Source organism: Pseudochaenichthys georgianus, chromosome 7 (assembly GCF_902827115.2).
Source record: "Pseudochaenichthys georgianus chromosome 7, fPseGeo1.2, whole genome shotgun sequence".
Taxonomy (NCBI): domain Eukaryota; kingdom Metazoa; phylum Chordata; class Actinopteri; order Perciformes; family Channichthyidae; genus Pseudochaenichthys; species Pseudochaenichthys georgianus.
In genome coordinates this window covers 40,262,246-40,280,416 of record NC_047509.1, presented here as the reverse complement: position 1 = coordinate 40,280,416, position 18,171 = coordinate 40,262,246, and the positions used below count along the sequence as shown (strand labels likewise).

The 18,171-nt window shown below is 44.9% G+C and overlaps 1 protein-coding gene across 1 annotated transcript in view; it reads left to right on the top strand.

The window, feature by feature from the left end:
• The first annotated feature begins 17,667 nt into the window (after nucleotides 1–17,667).
• Nucleotides 17,668–18,171, top strand: part of prkcz (protein kinase C, zeta) — a 176,774-nt gene continuing 176,270 nt past the window's right edge. The window contains exon 1 of the mRNA XM_034086343.1: nucleotides 17,668–17,951. Within this exon, the coding sequence (XP_033942234.1) occupies nucleotides 17,875–17,951 (77 nt within the window). The 5' untranslated portion in view covers nucleotides 17,668–17,874. The remainder of the gene's footprint in view (nucleotides 17,952–18,171) is intronic.

Sequence of the window (18,171 nt, the reverse complement as noted above, 5' to 3'; positions counted from 1 at the left end):
CGCGCTGGCTCGGGAGCTACAACTACAACAACATGAACATATTTTACCGTGATTAAATTGTAATACACGTTTCTAAATGATGCCGAAGTAACAACACACTGATACCAGTTAGTAAAAACCATGAATTAATGCTTTGACAAGTCTGCAGACAGACGGCAGGCGAAAAACCTTTTAGAATGCTTGTTCCCTGAATGGAGCTTGGCTAAGCTAACGCTATATATGCTCCGACTGTCCACACTCACAACAACGGCCTACAGACATAAATAAAGCAGCGACTGTATTCTCCATGACACAGACAGTCTGTGGTTTGTACTTGTTTAACTTTTGTCTAGTTTCTGAACAGATCGTATCTGTCACCGGCTGTTTGAAGAGCAAGCATGTGAAACAAAAGATAGCATTTACCTGTTTGCATCCAGCTAGCCATGTGAGAAGCCTTGTTGATACGTTTTGTCTTTTTCACGAGCTTGCTGTGATATATACAAATCGGGTTGGTCCGGTCCAAGGTCTTTAAGTATCAATTTATCTCCCAAACTTCTCCTTTCAAAAGGATTGGAGAGTAGCTCTTGGGCGGACCGAAGTTCCGGCGACTCCACCTGCACACCATTCTCATCCAAATACTGCGTCACCTTGGTCACTCACGAGTCTAAAAAACAACTCAAGTCAACGCACGTAAGCAACATGGGCTCCAACGTGAGCGCCCACGTGACCAAAATATTTGACGGCACTGATTGGCTGAAATTATGTTTCGGCGGCACAGTTTACTATTGAGACTTTTGCAACGTGCTGGTTGCTACTGTTTCGCACGGGGGCTCTGCCCCGTAATGATAAACTAATGCCATGGGCAAGGCCAGGCAGGAAACAGGTGACTTATCAGTAACTTTAGACATCGTAACACAATTTTAAACGAGATTGTATTGTAGATTATACATTTTTGTGATACCAATTGTATGATATTTACCTTGTTCATTAAAAATTAAAATATATATATTTTTTAAATATATATTTTTTTATTTAATATTTTTTTTATTTTGTATCTGGCAAGAGGTGGGGCGGCGCCCCTAGCGCCCCTATGGGCCGGCCGCCACTGGTCATGAGCCTGATCCTTACAAATAAATGGTGAGTGAACGTTATGTCAAGTTTAAAGTGTATTTGTGTCTCACGAAAGCCAACTGCTGTAGTTTGGAATCTGAGATCAAATGAAGGATCTGATTTGTCTCTAAACATTCCTGAGATGTGTGTGTGTGTGTGTGTGTGTGTGAGTGTGTGTGTGTGTGTGTGTGTGTGTGTGCACGTGTTGGTACATGTTATTCACAGGATATGGATCTCTATTAGTGCTGCTTCTGCACTTCATACTTACGAAATCTTACCTTTACCTGCTATACATAACTATTTCAAACTTTACCGTCCTCAGTAAAATCACTCTTGAATCATTCTTTAGAATCCAAAGTTTAGATCTGTATTTTATAACTAACAATATACTGTTAGCTATTTATACTCTGTATGGCAAATAGTAACGCTTGTTATTACCTCACAGTTCTACCACTGCTCTCACCGAGGTTCTGCATGACCCCACAGTCTTCAATGTACTCTCAGTGCATGCTGTTCATGGTATGACCAGGAGGATTTTGTTTACTTGATGATAATGCACATTCTTTTTTCCGTTGCACTTTATGTTTTTTATTGTGCATATAAACCTTTCTGAACATTTGTTCGTCAACATTTGTTGATGTAAGCTTTTTCTACTTACCAAAGAATACACTGTTGTACTATACCTGTTTAGAGTCATTTTAAGTGACCCGTGGCACGATTAACACGATACTCCAACACATGCTTCGTGTAACATACGTGTTCATCGCTACATTGTAAACAAATATCAGAGATTTTAATGTCTCATCCTCCCTAACCCTGTTACAATGTTCCAGATATTGTTTTTATTGCAATGTTTTAACACAATTTTTTTTATATTTTGCATACTTTTTTTGTCTTTTCTATATTTCCTTTACTATGTACCAGTGAACAATTCTAACTAAATGTGAAAGATTGGCTTCAAAATGTATTTTAATTTGAAAGTGAACATCATCAAACGGTGCACTGCTTACCTCTAGTGGCTAAAGTCACAGTATACCACATTCATTTACACCACATTGTTTTAAGTGTATTTAAGTGTCCTTTTCTGATGCCTGTGTTAAAGGTCCCATGTCATGGCCATTTCTACTGATCATAATTCCATTGTTGAGGTCTACTAGAATAGATTTATACTGTTCAATTTTCCAAACTCACATTGGTTTCTCATACAGCATCGTACAATGTGTATTCATTCTCTGTCCTACACGGCTTGTTGGAGCTCCTGCAGACAGTCTGTGGTTTGTACTTGTTTAACTTCTGTCTAGTTTCTGAACAGATATGAGGAGCTGTGAGCTCTGAGGGCTAACAGCTAATGGCTGATGTTGGTTTTGTGTTTCGCATTGAAGATGACGTCACGGCTCCGCCTACACTGCGTTACTATAGTTACTGCCCCAGCTACTAAACTGTAATGGAAACGCAGCATAAAGTGAGCCTGGCCTACCAAGGCCTAACTATACCGTAATAAGCAGAGCGAGGCTCGCACATCTTAGCCCGCAGGGGCAACGTGAGTCGCCAGCGGGGCATGTTCTAAAAATAGCTCGCCAAGCAAATCCAAAATGTAAAAAATACACAAAACAAAAAAGGAAATGTAATTAAAAGAATCTGCCATATGCATAAACAAAACCTCAATCAAAAGCCGCGTTCACACCGCGTATTTTGCAGTACTTAGTGCCGGCACTTAGGCTGCGGCCCCACGAGGACGAATTCGGTCGTTTGCGTTACTGTTTAGTGTCATATAGACCGTTCGGCCACACGAGGACGACCGAATATGGCACTAAACGACTGAGGAAACGACAACGGGTCCCAAGGTGGATAGAAATGCATACGCCACTCTCTGGGGGGTCAAACAGCTCCGTGTGTGCGCCCTATACGGACATTTTCAGATCACTGATAGTGATTGCGCAATAGCCCCGCCTCTCCCCACCTCTTCTGCTCACCTCCGCTTACCCCGCGCCAGTGCTGAAGTGTTTCGCCACCAACAACAACAACAATGGCGGATCGCAGAGTTGCTATCATGCTCCGGACGCTATTGACCATGCTACAGTTGTTTGTGCAACATCTACAGCAATAATGATGAGGCAATAGCCCCGCCTCTCCCCACCTCTGCTGCTCACCCCCACGTCAAAGTAAACTGCACCCTGAATTCAGATTATTTATCTTTCTCTCGCGAGTGAAGTCTAATCTGACAGGACGGAGACACGCAGCTCTGCTCACCTGCAGCTCCTCCCGCTGCAGCAAAACACACACTTCAAGTCAGATCATCACCCTTAGCTATTTTAATTACCTCTCAAACTAAACTAGTTATAAATATGTTTATTTTTACAGTCGGCCGGGTCACTGATTACTGGATGAGCTGCTGCATGAGACAGACACTGGCGCTGTCCGAAGAGAGGGAGGAAAAAGAGAGGCTCCGTGTATTTTATCATTATATTATATAGAGTTGTTATTCATTTGTTTTAAAGCTCAATAAATAACAAAGAAGACCTTTGACCGGCACTTTTATCATTTTGTCCGGAAGATTTCAACTTTAATACACGCTGACTGGCGAAAATCTCTGCCCGGTTCCCTCGGCCCCCACCGCGGAGAATAAACAGAAGGGCAACCATGACAACCATGCTTCTTCGCTGCTTTTGTGGAGGAAGTTACAGCGCCACGTAGAGGCTCCTGCATATGTACTGCAGCTTCTCCAGCGGTTGGAGCTAAACGGAGCGGTCTCGTGTGGGCAGACACTATCCGGATAATTATTGCATGTGGACGGAAGCCGTTTGCGATTGCGTTTGCGTTAATCCTATGCGTTTAGCCGTTCTCGTCCTCGTGGGGCCGCAGCCTTAGTGCCCCGGCACTTATTACCCCAGGGCACTAAGTACCAATTGCGTTCACACAGAGTACTTTTCCCTGAGGGAAGATTACGCAAATGAAGCCGCTGACGTCACTTCTTCTTCTTCTGCTTTGGGTTTACTGGCAGGCCGCAAACCACTTCACGGCGTATACTGCCACCCGAAGTCCCCGGCCGGAAGTCCCCGGAGTTGGGGACTGGCTTCAGTAGAAGCTGCTGGGACTCCCAGCAACATATGGCCTCAATGCCAGGTATCAGTAGATGAGAATGATCATTATCTCCGGTGGATTAACACAAACCTAGTTATGTAAAACGATGCACATTTAAACCTGCAGGCTACTGGGAATCAATGAATAGTGCAGCATTGCCTTACCTCTTTAGCTTCCGTCTGGTTTTCTTTGAAGAAAAAGCCTTTATGATATTCTTAAAATCCATCTCACGAAGAATGTCATGCTCAATTGACATCAGTTAGGTTTCCTTTTCCGAGCGCCACTCTCAAACTTTTTCTTCTCCGACATTTTCTCCTAAACAACCTTCATCTGTCACTCAATCACTCGCAATTTGAATAAATCACATGTGAAGCATATTCTCATTCTGATTGGCTGTTAAGTGGTGCCCACTGACTATTACGGAGTCATCTCTGGAATCCATCGATCTGATTGATTAGCGGAGCAAATGATCAAAATAGTATGGAGGGAAGATATTTTCGTTTGGATTACTGGTCTGGGGGAAGCTCGCGAGTGTGTGTGTATACGTGTGTGTTTGTGTATTTTTGCGTTTGTGTGTATTGTGTTTGTTTCCCGGGGAAAACACTCACGAGAAACACCGGCTGTTGTTATGCCTGCTGTGACGTCAAGTTACTCCGTTCTCCGCTTGTAATTATGCCGTTACAAGATTCAAAGCTAAATTTATCATCTGAATTTGCCGAAACAAGTTTAATATTCTGAAAGCCAAGACTTTTTTTAATTGAAATCAGATGAAAACAAACTGTAACGGACCCTGCCGTGTTATCTATGATTACTATACACCTTACATTCATAATTTCAGCGGAGGGAGGGGAAGTGGCGCTGTGGAACAGCAGAGTGGCGAGGGAGAGCTGTAATCTTCCCTTTACAAGCTTCAAAAATGTATTTACCGTGTGATTTTGACGTAGGGTCCGTGACGTCACCCATAGGATTCTGCAGAGTTGCCGAGAAGCCCTTAGTAGGCGGAGTCGGCCACTAACGGCTCAACAGTGACGTCAGAGTTCAACTCCCGCCTGTTCCAGCCTGCTCCAAATAACGGTACTTCCACACAGCAGCTTTTCAAAAATCTTGAAAATCTTGGAGCTGGGCGTGTCTGACAGCTTGGGGATTTTTTGCGAGCAATGCGACCAACAACCAATCACATGAATCTCCCGCCCCCGACATACAAAGCAAAAAACCCCGGGGATTTTATGCGAGCAATATATATATATATATAAACTCCCCAAACAGGCAAAAACCTACCAGTTTCACCCACTGTCTCTGCCACCTCCCTCCATGCCTGGTTCCTCCGGTTTGTATCCCGTTAATAGTTCTGGTCGTAAAGAACCGGGTGATTTGCTACCGTAATTTCTCGTTTGGAATATGAAGAAATGAACTGCGGTCTGGTTCTCCTTGCTTACTCGCGGTTTGATTGGCTAGCGCTTCTACTGTCAGATTTTCATAAAAGTGTTTGATTGGCTGACGCTTCCAGCTGAGCTTCAAAAGTTGAATATTGCTCAACTTTTGAATCCTGGAAATCCTGGAAATCTTCGCTTCGCTCCCCCACAATGCAGTTCGGCGAAAAGCGAGGCAAAGTGACGTCATCCCCATTCAAAGTCAATGGGCAGAGAAGCGTTGGAAGCGGTGGAAGATTCGTTGCTGTGTGGACGTGCCGTAAGGGCAAAGAGGCGGAGCCGAGGTGGGACCTGCTGCCACCGAGCTGGAAGTTGCAGAGCTAGCTGAAGCTAAGCTAACATGCTCCCCATCTGCATACTGCCGTCGCATTTTACGTTTCTAAGGTAAGCGGACATGAAACTATTCAGCAAAACTATAAATAATAATCTAAGTTATTGAGTTTTTAGCATAATACTTCAGAATCTTAAAATCCCTTAGTATGCAATTGTGCTAAATTCAACACTGGAATCAAGCAAATATTAATATGTTTGCATGACATTAGTTATTTATATTTTGATATCACTTAATTACACGTTTAATACATTTAAGTCAAGCTAAGGTACATGTGATGGTAGCTAGTTAGTGCTCTTACCTGTGAGGCCTCCTCCAAACAGCATAATAACCAGACTGTATCATTAAAACTAAGTACCAGTTCTAGATCCTTTACTTTAGACAAACAATTCAAAAGACAAAATGTATTTAAAGACCAATCTTTATTTGAATGTGCCTCCTAACCTGAGATATTAGTTATACAGTAATAGTATTGACCATCTAAAAAAACTGAGCAACTCAACAGTCAACTTTATATTTCTTATTGTCTAAAGCATTTATTATTTTCATTTTCCCCCTCTCATATTCAGTGTGGACGGATTGAGACAGCGTGGTGTCCAGAGAGCTGCAGAGACTTCAGGGAGAAACCTCCGTGTGATGGACGTCCAGTCTGTTGGTTTGGAGAGGACTGAGGGTCTTTCCTCAGCGAGGAGGACCAGGCCTGATGGAGGAGCCCATGCTGGGCAAAGCTGATACCAACTGCACAGGCCTAGTCTGTCACTTTATTTGACTACATGTGTTTACTTATACATTTAATAGGTTTACACCTTCTGTCCATATGTGCTTTTTATTTAAAACATGTTTGATTACGTTTTGGTTCACTTTTCCAATAAATTGTATTTGTATTTGCACTCTTTTTGTCCATTATTCTTACTGAAAATGTTAGATTCCACATTCACATCTGACTGAAGATTGGCCCCATTTATTTGTGACGTTGCAAACTCTGCGGTACAAGGCACAAGTGATGTGAAGCTCATAAAGTGAGGCAAATAGAAATAATCAGCTGATGGAGTGTAGATGTGGAAATAGATGCATCCCATCAGCTGACTGTGTTTTCACAAAAAAGTAGTTTCTTAGTGAATGTCCTGTACTGGTCTTATCATCTCATAACATCAGCTTTTAATGTTCCTCTTGGATGTTCTTCTTGACCCTCAGAGAAGGAGAAAATGAGTCGTGTCTTTCAGGCATGTCCTTTCCTACAAAAATGACAGGAAACATAAAACATATTATTGCAGAACAAGTGTGTTATTTATGAAAGAGGTGTGTTTGTGTGTTTAGGGGCTGTAGATATAATTATTTTGTAATTGTAATGATTTTTTTTTATTTCAACAGTGAGCTATAAAGACAATCAGATTATGAATGAACAGTATGACGTTCTCTCTGAAGAACCAGCACCTTACCGTGGTAGAGAGGTTTGTGTGCCCTGATGAACCTGGGGGCTGTGTTGTCTGGAACCTTGTGTTCCTGGTAGGGTCTCCCATGGCAAATTGGTCTCAGGCAAGGGGCCAGACTAAGATTGGTTCAAAAGACCTCATGAAAGAAACAACAAGAAGTGAGGATACCCGGCCCGGAGGAAGCCCGGGGTCCCCTTCTGGAGCCAGGCCCAGAAGGAGGACTCGTCGGCGAGCGTCTGGTGGCCGGGCTTGCCACGGAGCCCGGCCGGGCCCAGCCCGAAAAGGCAACGTGGGCAACACCTCCGCTTCTCCGTCCCGCGGGCCCACCACCTACGGGAAACATCGATGGGGTCGGGTGCGCTGCCAGAAGGGTGGCAGTGAAAGCGGAGGGTCTCGACGGACCAGACCCGGGCGGCAGAAGCTGGCTTTGGGGACGTGGAACGTCACCTCTCTGGGGGGGAAGGAGCCGGAGCTTGTGCGGGAGGTGGAGCGGTACCAGTTGGATCTGGTTGGGCTCACCTCTACGCACAGCGTCGGCTCTGGAACCTTACTTCTGGATAGGGGTTGGACTCTATTCTTCTCCGGAGTTGCTCAAGGTGTGAGGCGCCGGGCGGGTGTGGGGATACTCACAAGTCCCCGGTTAGGTGCTTCGTTGTTGGAGTTTACCCCAGTGGACGAGAGGGTCGCCTCCCTACGCCTGCGGGTTATGGGGGGGGAAAACTCTGACTGTTGTGTGTGCTTATGCACCCAACAGCAGTTCAGAGTATTCGGCCTTCTTGGAGACCCTGGAAAGAGTCCTGTATGGGGCTCCTGAAGGGGACTCCTTAGTCTTGCTGGGAGACTTCAACGCACATGTGGGCAATGATGGAGACACTTGGAGGGGCGTGATTGGGAGGAACGGCCCCCCTGATCTGAACCGGAGTGGTGGTTTGTTACTGGACTTCTGTGCTAGTCATGGATTGGCCATAACAAACACCATGTTCGAACATAAGGATGCTCATAAGTGTACGTGGTACCAGAGCACCCTAGGCAGAAGGTCCATGATCGATTTCGTTATCGTATCATCGGACCTGAGGCCGTATGTTTTGGACACTCGGGTAAAGAGAGGGGCGGAGTTGTCAACTGATCACCATCTGGTGGTGAGTTGGGTCGAGTGGCGGGGGAAGCCTCTGGATAGACCTGGTAAGCCCAAACGTGTAGTTCGGGTGAACTGGGAACGTCTGGAGGAGGCCCAAGTTCAGGAGGCCTTCAACTCACACCTCCGGCGGAGCTTTTCGGGCATTCCTGTGGAGGTTGGGGACATTGAACCAGAGTGGTCGGTGTTCAAAGCCTCTATTGCCGAAGCCGCGGTGGGGAGCTGTGGTCTCAAGGTCCTAGGTGCCTCAAGGGGCGGTAACCCTCGAACCTCCTGGTGGACACCGGTGGTCAGGGAAGCCGTCCGACTGAAGAAGGAGGCCTTCAGGGATTTGTTATCCCGGGGGACTCCTGAGGCAGTTGCAAGGTACCGACAGGCCCGAAGGGCAGCAGCCTCATCCGTGGCCGAGGCAAAGCAGCGGGTGTGGGAGAAGTTCGGAGAAGACATGGAGAAGGACTTTCGGGCGGCACCAAAGTTGTTCTGGAAAACTGTCCGACACCTCAGGAGGGGGAAGCAGGGAACCATCCAAGCTGTGTACAGTAAGGATGGGACGTTGTTGACCTCAACTGATGGAGTGTTGGGGCGTTGGAAGGAACACTTTGAGGAACTCCTGAACCCGACAACTCCGCCCTCTATGTTAGAGGCAGAGCTGGAGTATGACGGGGGATCAACACCAATCTCCCGGTGGGAGGTCACTGAGGTCGTTAAACAACTCCACAGTGGCAAAGCCCCGGGGGTGGATGAGATCCGCCCGGAAATGCTGAAGGCTCTGGGTGTTGAGGGACTGTCATGGTTGACACGTCTCATCAACGTTGCGTGGAAGTCGGAAACAGTGCCGAAGGAGTGGCAGACCGGGGTGGTGGTCCCCCTTTTCAAAAAGGGGGATCAGAGGGTGTGTGCCAATTACAGAGGCATCACACTACTCAGCCTCCCCGGGAAAGTTTACTCCAAGGTACTTGAAAGGAGGGTCAGGCCGATTGTCGAACCTCAGATTGAGGAGGAACAATGCGGATTCCGTCCTGGTCGTGGAACGACGGATCAGCTTTTTACTCTCGCAAGGATCCTGGAGGGGGCCTGGGAGTACGCTTATCCGGTCTACATGTGTTTTGTAGACTTGGAGAAGGCGTATGACCGGGTTCCCAGGGAGTTACTGTGGGAGGTGCTGCGGGAGTATGGGGTGAGGGGGTCTCTACTCAGGGCCATCCAATCTCTGTACTCCCAAAGCGAGAGCTGTGTCCGGGTCCTCGGCAGTAAGTCGGACCCATTTCCGGTGAGGGTTGGCCTCCGCCAGGGCTGCGCTTTGTCACCAATCCTGTTTGTAATATACATGGATCGGATTTCGAGGCGTAGTCGTGGGGGGGGGGGTCTGCAGTTCGGTGGAGTAAGGATTGCACCACTGCTTTTTGCAGATGATGTGGTTCTGATGGCTTCATCGGTCTGCGACCTTCAGCACTCACTGGATCGGTTCGCAACCGAGTGTGAAGCGGCTGGGATGAGGATCAGCACCTCCAAATCTGAGGCCATGGTTCTCAGCAGGAAACCGATGGACTGTCCACTCCAAGTAGGGAATGAGTCCTTACCCCAAGTGAAGGAGTTCAAGTATCTCGGGGTCTTGTTCTCGAGTGAGGGAACAATGGAGCGTGAGATGGGCCGGAGAATCGGAGCAGCGGGAGCGGTATTGCAGTCGCTTTACCGCACCGTTGTGACGAAAAGGGAGCTGAGTCAGAAGGCAAAGCTCTCTGTCTACCGGGCCATTTTCGTTCCTACCCTCACCTATGGTCATGAAGGATGGGTCATGACCGAAAGAACGAGATCGCGGATACAAGCGGCCGAGATGGGTTTCCTCCGCCGGGTGGCTGGTGTCTCCCTTAGAGATAAGGTGAGAAGTTCGGTCATCAGGGAGGGACTCGGAGTTGAGCCGCTCCTCCTTCGCGTCGAAAGAAGCCAGTTGAGGTGGTTCGGGCACCTAGTTAGGATGCCACCTGGGCGCCTCCCTAGGGAGGTGTTCCAGGCACGTCCAGCTGGGAAGAGACCAAGGGGTAGACCTAGGACCAGGTGGAGGGATTATATCTCTTCGCTGGCCTGGGAGCGCCTTGGGATCCCCCAGTCAGAGCTGGTTGATGTCGCCAGGGAAAAGAAAGTTTGGGGCTCTCTGCTGGAACTGCTACCCCCGCGACCCGACCACGGATAAGCGGGAGAAGATGGATGGATGGAGTATGACGTTCATCAACATTGAAATATATGTTATTATCAAAATAATATTGAACTGTTACAAAACGTAGTGCAACTGTAGAAGCTTGCTCTGTTGTCTCTCTGAAAGAATAACTTTTACCACGTTTTTACAGACAATATTGAGAGATAAATAGTAGCAGTTCTCACTATGTGTTAAATATATTTGCCTTCAATACATTAAATTAGAAAGCTGACAAAACCATATTTCTTTAGCCTTTATTTATACAGGTGTAGATATCATTTAGACACAAGGTCTCATTTTCACACAATAATATTGCTTGTTAACATCTAAATGTAACCTTTTGCATGGACATTTTTTTTTAGTATTGTTTAATGGAATGTATATCAGTGTATTCAAGTCAATACTTCATTTATTTAAACCAATATCTTTCTTGATTCTTTGTACAGTATGAAAAATAGAGTCTTTGTACCTGTGCTGAAGTTCACTGCTGTGAGGAGTCCAGTTCTGTCTCTCACTCTCTGGTCCAGCCTGTCTGCATCACCTGGACACCTTAAACAAACAGATATATATATATATATGTAAAGTACCATGTGTACAAACAATATAACTGATTCTCTTCTGTTGAACATGGATTGTGTATTGTCCGAGTCAGGGTCCTTTTTATTTTACTGTAACTTTGGAAGTTGTGTTACCAATGCTTACTGTTTATTTGATACCCATTTGGTAATGCAATTAATAAAAACAACAAGGTTTGAGTTCGTTCTTCAGATGAATGTGACGTTAACGTGTAAGCTCAATAATGAACTCCAGCTCAACCAACCATATTGTAATATCTAACCTAATCATCTTGAAATATGACATTATTATTTGTAATATTCACACATCTTATTGTGAGGTTGATTTCACATACACTACTTCGACATGAGCTTGTCTGCATACTTGAGCATAGCCAATTTAAATGAACCTTAGCAATGCATACAGTTCCTACCTACATAATAAAATATCTCTCTAAGTTACAAGGATGACCTTATTTTATCAACCTCAAACAGAAGCTGTTTGTTCTACAGTATTATCCCACTTTATATCTACAGTCTATGGTTTTAACTTGGAGACTACGATTAGCATCGTTAGCACCGATGTAACTACCACTCGCTTACACGCTAACCCAAGCCTTAACATTCATTACGTAGCTGATTCAAATCATAAACACATCAATAAGTACTCGAATTTCACTTACCGCAAAAACCGCATTCATGCACCGTCTGTTTCAACCGCAGAGCGAGTCACTATTGTCCGATATATAAGCATGAAGAACAAACAACCATGGCCGGCTTCAAGTTGTGTTCCCTGGATCAGGGGTTCCCAAACTTTGCCATGCCAAGGACCCCATATAGCATTATCCTCTGGCGGGGACCCCCCTGTTGCAATTTTTTTTTAAATGATGTGTACAAGTGCCTCCCGATGGAACATGCCGTGCGTTGCCACTACATTTGGGGCCTTCTGCCTGATCAAAGCTGTCACTCCGCTTTTTTTGCCTGTCATAGCCCCACTGCCCCATCTGAACACACACCCACACAACAAGACCAGTCAAGTCCATTTGAGATGATGTACTCATCTAAAACTTGAAAAATGTCTCTTCATGTGGTCCTACCTTCCAGTGCTTTGCAAAATAATATTTTCTCAACAAAGTTGTCTTCTGAAATAAGTCTGATGTATGCTAGCAATTCTGCGACATTTGCTACATCCGTGCTCTCATCCAGCTGCAGAGCGAAATATTCACTAGCTCTCACTTGCTCCAAAAGCTGGGCAGATACTCGGTTTCACTCTCAGTAGCGGCAGCTCGATTCTGATTGGCTTGAAGGGCGGTCGTGTGATTCAAAAACAAAAAATATTAAAAGATTGGCATCAAAGGACACATAGATTGATAGATATGCAGTTATTAATAACATCTAAAAAAAATCCCGTTTCCCTGAAACTTTGCGTGACCCCCCTGGTGCCCCCTGGCGGCCCCCACTTTGAAAAACACTGCCCTGGATTAACTGATCAGGCAGAGTCCCTGTAGCTAGCTTCACGGAGGAGCTAGCAGAGAGACAAGAAGCTAGCAGCAGCAGTCACTTGACAGAGCTGTCACTCAATGTGACCACGCCCTAATATATGCATACATTTAAGGCTTAATATTAATTAAACAGATGAGTTGAGAAAAAATTCACTCCCCACACAGTAGTCATGAAGGGGGAATCTAACTATACAGAGAATATGTTTTTTTGAACCACGATGTAAACATGTTTATTTCTGCTGTAAAGTTGGGCATTTTAACATGGGGGTCAATGGAAATTGCTCCCTTCTGCAGACTGCTCCTACTGGCCACTAGATGAACTGCAGTGTGTGGCACTTCCGTATTGGCGTCCCGGCTCTTCCCCAGAGTTTGCCGCTTGTGCCATAAGATTAGTAAAATATCCATAAATAGAAAGAAAGAATGCTAACTATGTAACATAAGATAAGAATAAAAAAGTTTAAACGAGTTGTTATTGGTTGTGATCATATGGAACGCTCTCCCTGCGGAGATCCGCAACATCCCCACGCTTGACGCCCTCAAGACCCATCTGTTTACTAAGGCATTTGGCCCCTAATCTATTTGTTGTTTTGTCTGTCTGACTGGTTGTCTGACTGCCTTTTGTTTTTGTTATGTTTGTTTTGCCCCTGTTCTTCTTTGTAAAGCGACCTTGGGTCTCATGAAAGGCGCTATATTAATCCAAGCTAGCCTTTCATGAGACTAGATATTACTTATATAACTATAGGTAACATAAGATAAGAATAAACAAGTTTAAATGATTTGTTATTGGTTGTGATCATATTCTAAAGATGATTGGATTGAGTGTTGAGAGCTATATCCATGAATTCATTTTACTCTCAAAGTGCACCAGATTGATGCATTTCACTTCAACATTTAAAAACAAATCTTCCCGGGGGTGTATGCCCCCGGACCCCCCTAGAGGAGGTGAGGTCCGTTAAAATGTGCTAAATATATACACTGCAAAAAACAAAAAAAAGAGAAGTGAAAGTAGCTCACGACTTTTTGAAAGTAGCTCTCATCCTAAAAAAGGTTGGTGACCCCTGGCTTAGAATGTTCACATTGTTTGACAATCACATAGCCTACTTATCATTATAGGCTGGTCTATATCAAACCTGAGGTTCACACTTGTTCAGAGGCCTGTACTACGAAGCTGGTTCAACCTAACCTGGATATGTTTGAGTTAGCCGGTTGGCCTAATCCAAAACATACGCGCTCTCGCTAAACTGTACTACGACGCGGGTTATCAAGTGGATCGCTCAAGCCAGCCGTGCCCTATCTAGTTTGGTGCGCGTTCACATGAAAGGGGTGGTATTTGGAGCATTCGACCAATCACAAACATGGAGAAGCGTACTGACAGCGCAGCGTCATACTTCCTGAATGAAAAGTCAACTATAATATTAGACATATGAAGAAGTTAAACTTTAAACATCCATGACTTAAACACTTTATCCAGGATCAAAGCCACATACTCTGCAAGGTGAATACAGCTGGTAAAAGAAAAAGTGTTTGAATGCGTACATTAACAGGTTTATGATATCACTGCCCCCAGGGGCGGACTGGGGGGAAAAAGTGGCCCGGGGATTAATTGACAGACAGGCCCACTTAATGTGCGGCATGTATCGGCCGGCCGGCGACGAAAGTATGTCACTTAACAAAAAACCCTATGCATTTTATGTTATTTTGGACAATTATGCATATAGTAATCACATTACCTGAGCCCTTGAGTTGCCTAGAGCAAAATAGTTACGGCATATATTTAGTGATTTTATTGTTAACAGATCATTGATGCAATAACATTTTGACCCAATTTGCCTGACTTGACACATGGAATAAAACATGGGCGTAGGAAGCATCCTCAATGTGGGTGAGACAATTTAACAGGGGGTGTGGGCAGGTGGTGGACCTCACCTCCTCTAGGACGTCACTTCCCCCCTTTTCTATCCTACGGGTACAGCCGTACAGCCACTCCACCTGAACCCTGATGTAACAACATAATACACTTTTTGGGGATGCAGCTTGGGATGTGAGGACATGGCTTAGAAAGGGCGTGTCGCCTTCTGTCCTGCCAGTATCGGCAGGACATTAATTAAAATGTCGAACTCGGACTTCATTTTAAGGACATTTCGGCCTGGGGTGTATAGAGCTATATTTGTTTAAGCACCGGATTGGCAAAACAGGAGAGTGTGTGCACCAGTCTGCCTTGATCTATGTATTCATGTCTGTGACTCTCACAGTATCTGCTGCCCGCAGCTGTTTTATAGAAGGAAAACCTCCTTCACTTCATGAAATCTCTGCAGCACCAGGAGGCAGCGGGAGGGTTAACTCAGCCTCTGAGAAGAGGAGCGCGCACCGCCTTTCACGCACCGCCTTTCACGCACCGCCTTTCACGCACCGCCTTTCACGCACCGCCTTTCACGCACCGCCTTTCACGCACCGCCTTTCACTGTGTTTACCTTCAGAATCATTAGAAAGGCTAAAGAGCGGTCTGGCGGAGGGGGGGTTAACCACACACACACACACACACACACACACACACACACACACACACACACACACACACACACACACACACACACACACACACACACACACACACACACACCACACACACACACACACACACACACACACACACACACACACACACACACACACACACACACACACACACACACACACACACACACACACACACACACACACACACACACACACACACACACACACACACACAGGTAGGCGTGGTGTTACTTGTTGGGTTGGGGGGGGGTCCATGAGCGCTCAGTGCCCAGGGGCCCCTGCGGGTATTAATCCGGCCCTGTGCGTACGCATGGGTTAGAGTTTGCGTGGAGGACCGCATGTTTTCCCGTCAAGTTAGTATTTTATAAATCGAAAACATTGCGTAGAAACTGGCGTACGCCATTTTTTGATAAATGATCCTTTCGGGATTGTTTGTCTGAAATGCTACATTTTGCAATAATACTTTTGCAACCCTGTGTTTAATATGATTAATTCACTTTTTTCTTTTTCTCTTGTTTTTCTCTGTAATTAGGACAATTCTGGAGAAATGGATCTGCTGGAGAAGGTGCACAGCAGATCATCAGGATAGAGCTGCATCCACCTGGACCCCCGAGGTGCTGGAGAAGGACCCCTAACCCCAGCGGATCATCAGGTCAGAGCTGCATCCACCTGGACCCCCGAGGTGCTGGAGAAGGACCCCTAACCCCAGCGGATCATCAGGACAGAGCTGCCATCCAGCAGGACCCCCGAGGTGCTGGAGAAAGCAAAACGGCGATCAGGAGCATCCTCCACCCAGACCTCTGCTTACTGCCGTCCTACAGACTTGTGTCTTAGTTTCAGAATTTGATTTTGTATGTGTCCTTTCTTTTAATAGATATCTAACGATTATAGCTTGAGTCTGTCTGATTCCCCAAACAGCTGCTTCTATACTTGCTGCACATACAATACAAATAAACAACTCCATAAACACACTTTTGCTGATATTGGTGTTACTGCCGGTGATGTTAAATAACATGATTGATTTCCTCTGTCTCAATGATGAAAGTTATAATAATAGAAGACATGAAGCTGCAGAGAGAGGATGGATATATTCTTACCTCTACTTTGTGATAAGATGAAAATACAATATTAAATTGTAATTGTTAAACACATTGTTTATTTCATTTACTGAGGTTTTAAAGATTATTTACAACATGTGTACATAAGCAGTGGAATAATAGGATATATAGGTCATTAAACGGTCAGGGGAAGAAGGAGAATATAAACTGTTATAATCACAGCTATTAAGATTAGAACACTAATATTGTTAACAATCAATCTATACAACATGCTTTTGTTCCTTTAAAAAACATATTGTTTTATTAGTACAGAAAAATTAAGACTTATTTTAAATATATGAAATAATATGATTAAATTATCAGCTATATATAATGTACTTGTTAACTTACTAATGTAACATTACTGGGGGCTAAAGGAACAGCTTCATCTTATTTACCTGGCCATGGTTCTCTTTATTTAATCTCCGACGGTGATCTCCAAAAAATGTAAAAGTAAAGTTTCTGGATCCTTTTCAGCTAATTTGCTAGCAGGCTGCTGGAGCAACGCAACCGACCAGCGCGTATCACGTGACGTAAATACGAAGCGCTCCGTAGGCTAGACCGTCTCATTTACAACCCCTGAATTGAGACACGGCCTATCTCTCCTAAAGTTGTTTAGTAATCCACCAGCAGAGGGCACCCAACAGCTGCATTATTGAAGTGGGGAGCAGGCCTCCTTGGATCCATGAAATATCTTCATGACATGTTTGATTTGTTTTTGTGGTTTTTCTCATTTATGACAGCACATGTCACAACGTTGTCCCCATTAAATTATATACAGTGTTCAACACTTGTTGACGTAATATCAATATCAATACATTATTTCAGTGAATGGAAAAGACGCCGATTTCTCGCGCTGGATTATGATCAGGACATTACAATAAGAGAGATCAAATATTCCATGAAGAAGGTCACTCGTCTCGGGTAGAGACAGTTTACCTACATATATAGGTCTACCATTGGACTAACTTCAATACATTCAATACATAATCACTCTGGACTATGTTACCATCCACCAGCATATTTTTTACATTCATATTATTTGTAGAAACAATGGGACAGGTGAATTTGGATTCCGGTAAGGTAACCATAGTGAGCCATAAAACACAGTGTCAAGCTAGACAGAGTTTATCCGGCCGCGATGACGAGTTGTGAGGTTTCACCTTCAGAATAAAAGCTCTACTTTCATCCTTTATCCCAGTAGACCGTACCTTTGCTATATTCGTTTTATTTTGAAACACAACTCCTGGAAATGACAATGTTATAATGCGGTATTGACAACCCCTCCTCCAGAGAAGCTTCTTATCGTTGACTAAACAGAACTTCCTAGAAGCAGGACAAGTTTTCTTTCCAGGTCAGACACTTTGCTCCCGGCGGTGTAATGTAAAGTGGAACCTTTGTCTTCCGACCTGCCGGAGTGACACCGCTAGTTTGGGCCTGTTTGGGTAACGTTGGGCTAGTTGTGAGGTAACGTTACACCAGACTTTAACATGCATATGCTAGCGCCTAACGGATCCATCATGGAGCTGGACTCGGAGTTTGTGAAAATTAAAGCTCACTACAGTGGGTAAGTAGCCTGTTACAATGCTAGATACGTGAGAGGGGAACACCTGTTTGTGTGTGTGTCTGTGGCTGGGAGGGGGAGTACAGTGAGGTAGGGTCAGCCAGTGACTGCTCTCTGCACTGCCACTCACCTGTAGGCATAGTCAGAACAATTAGAATGAAAGTAATTGAGTCATATCGGAATTGTAGGACATTTAGACCTCAAGCTTTTGAATAATAAACCC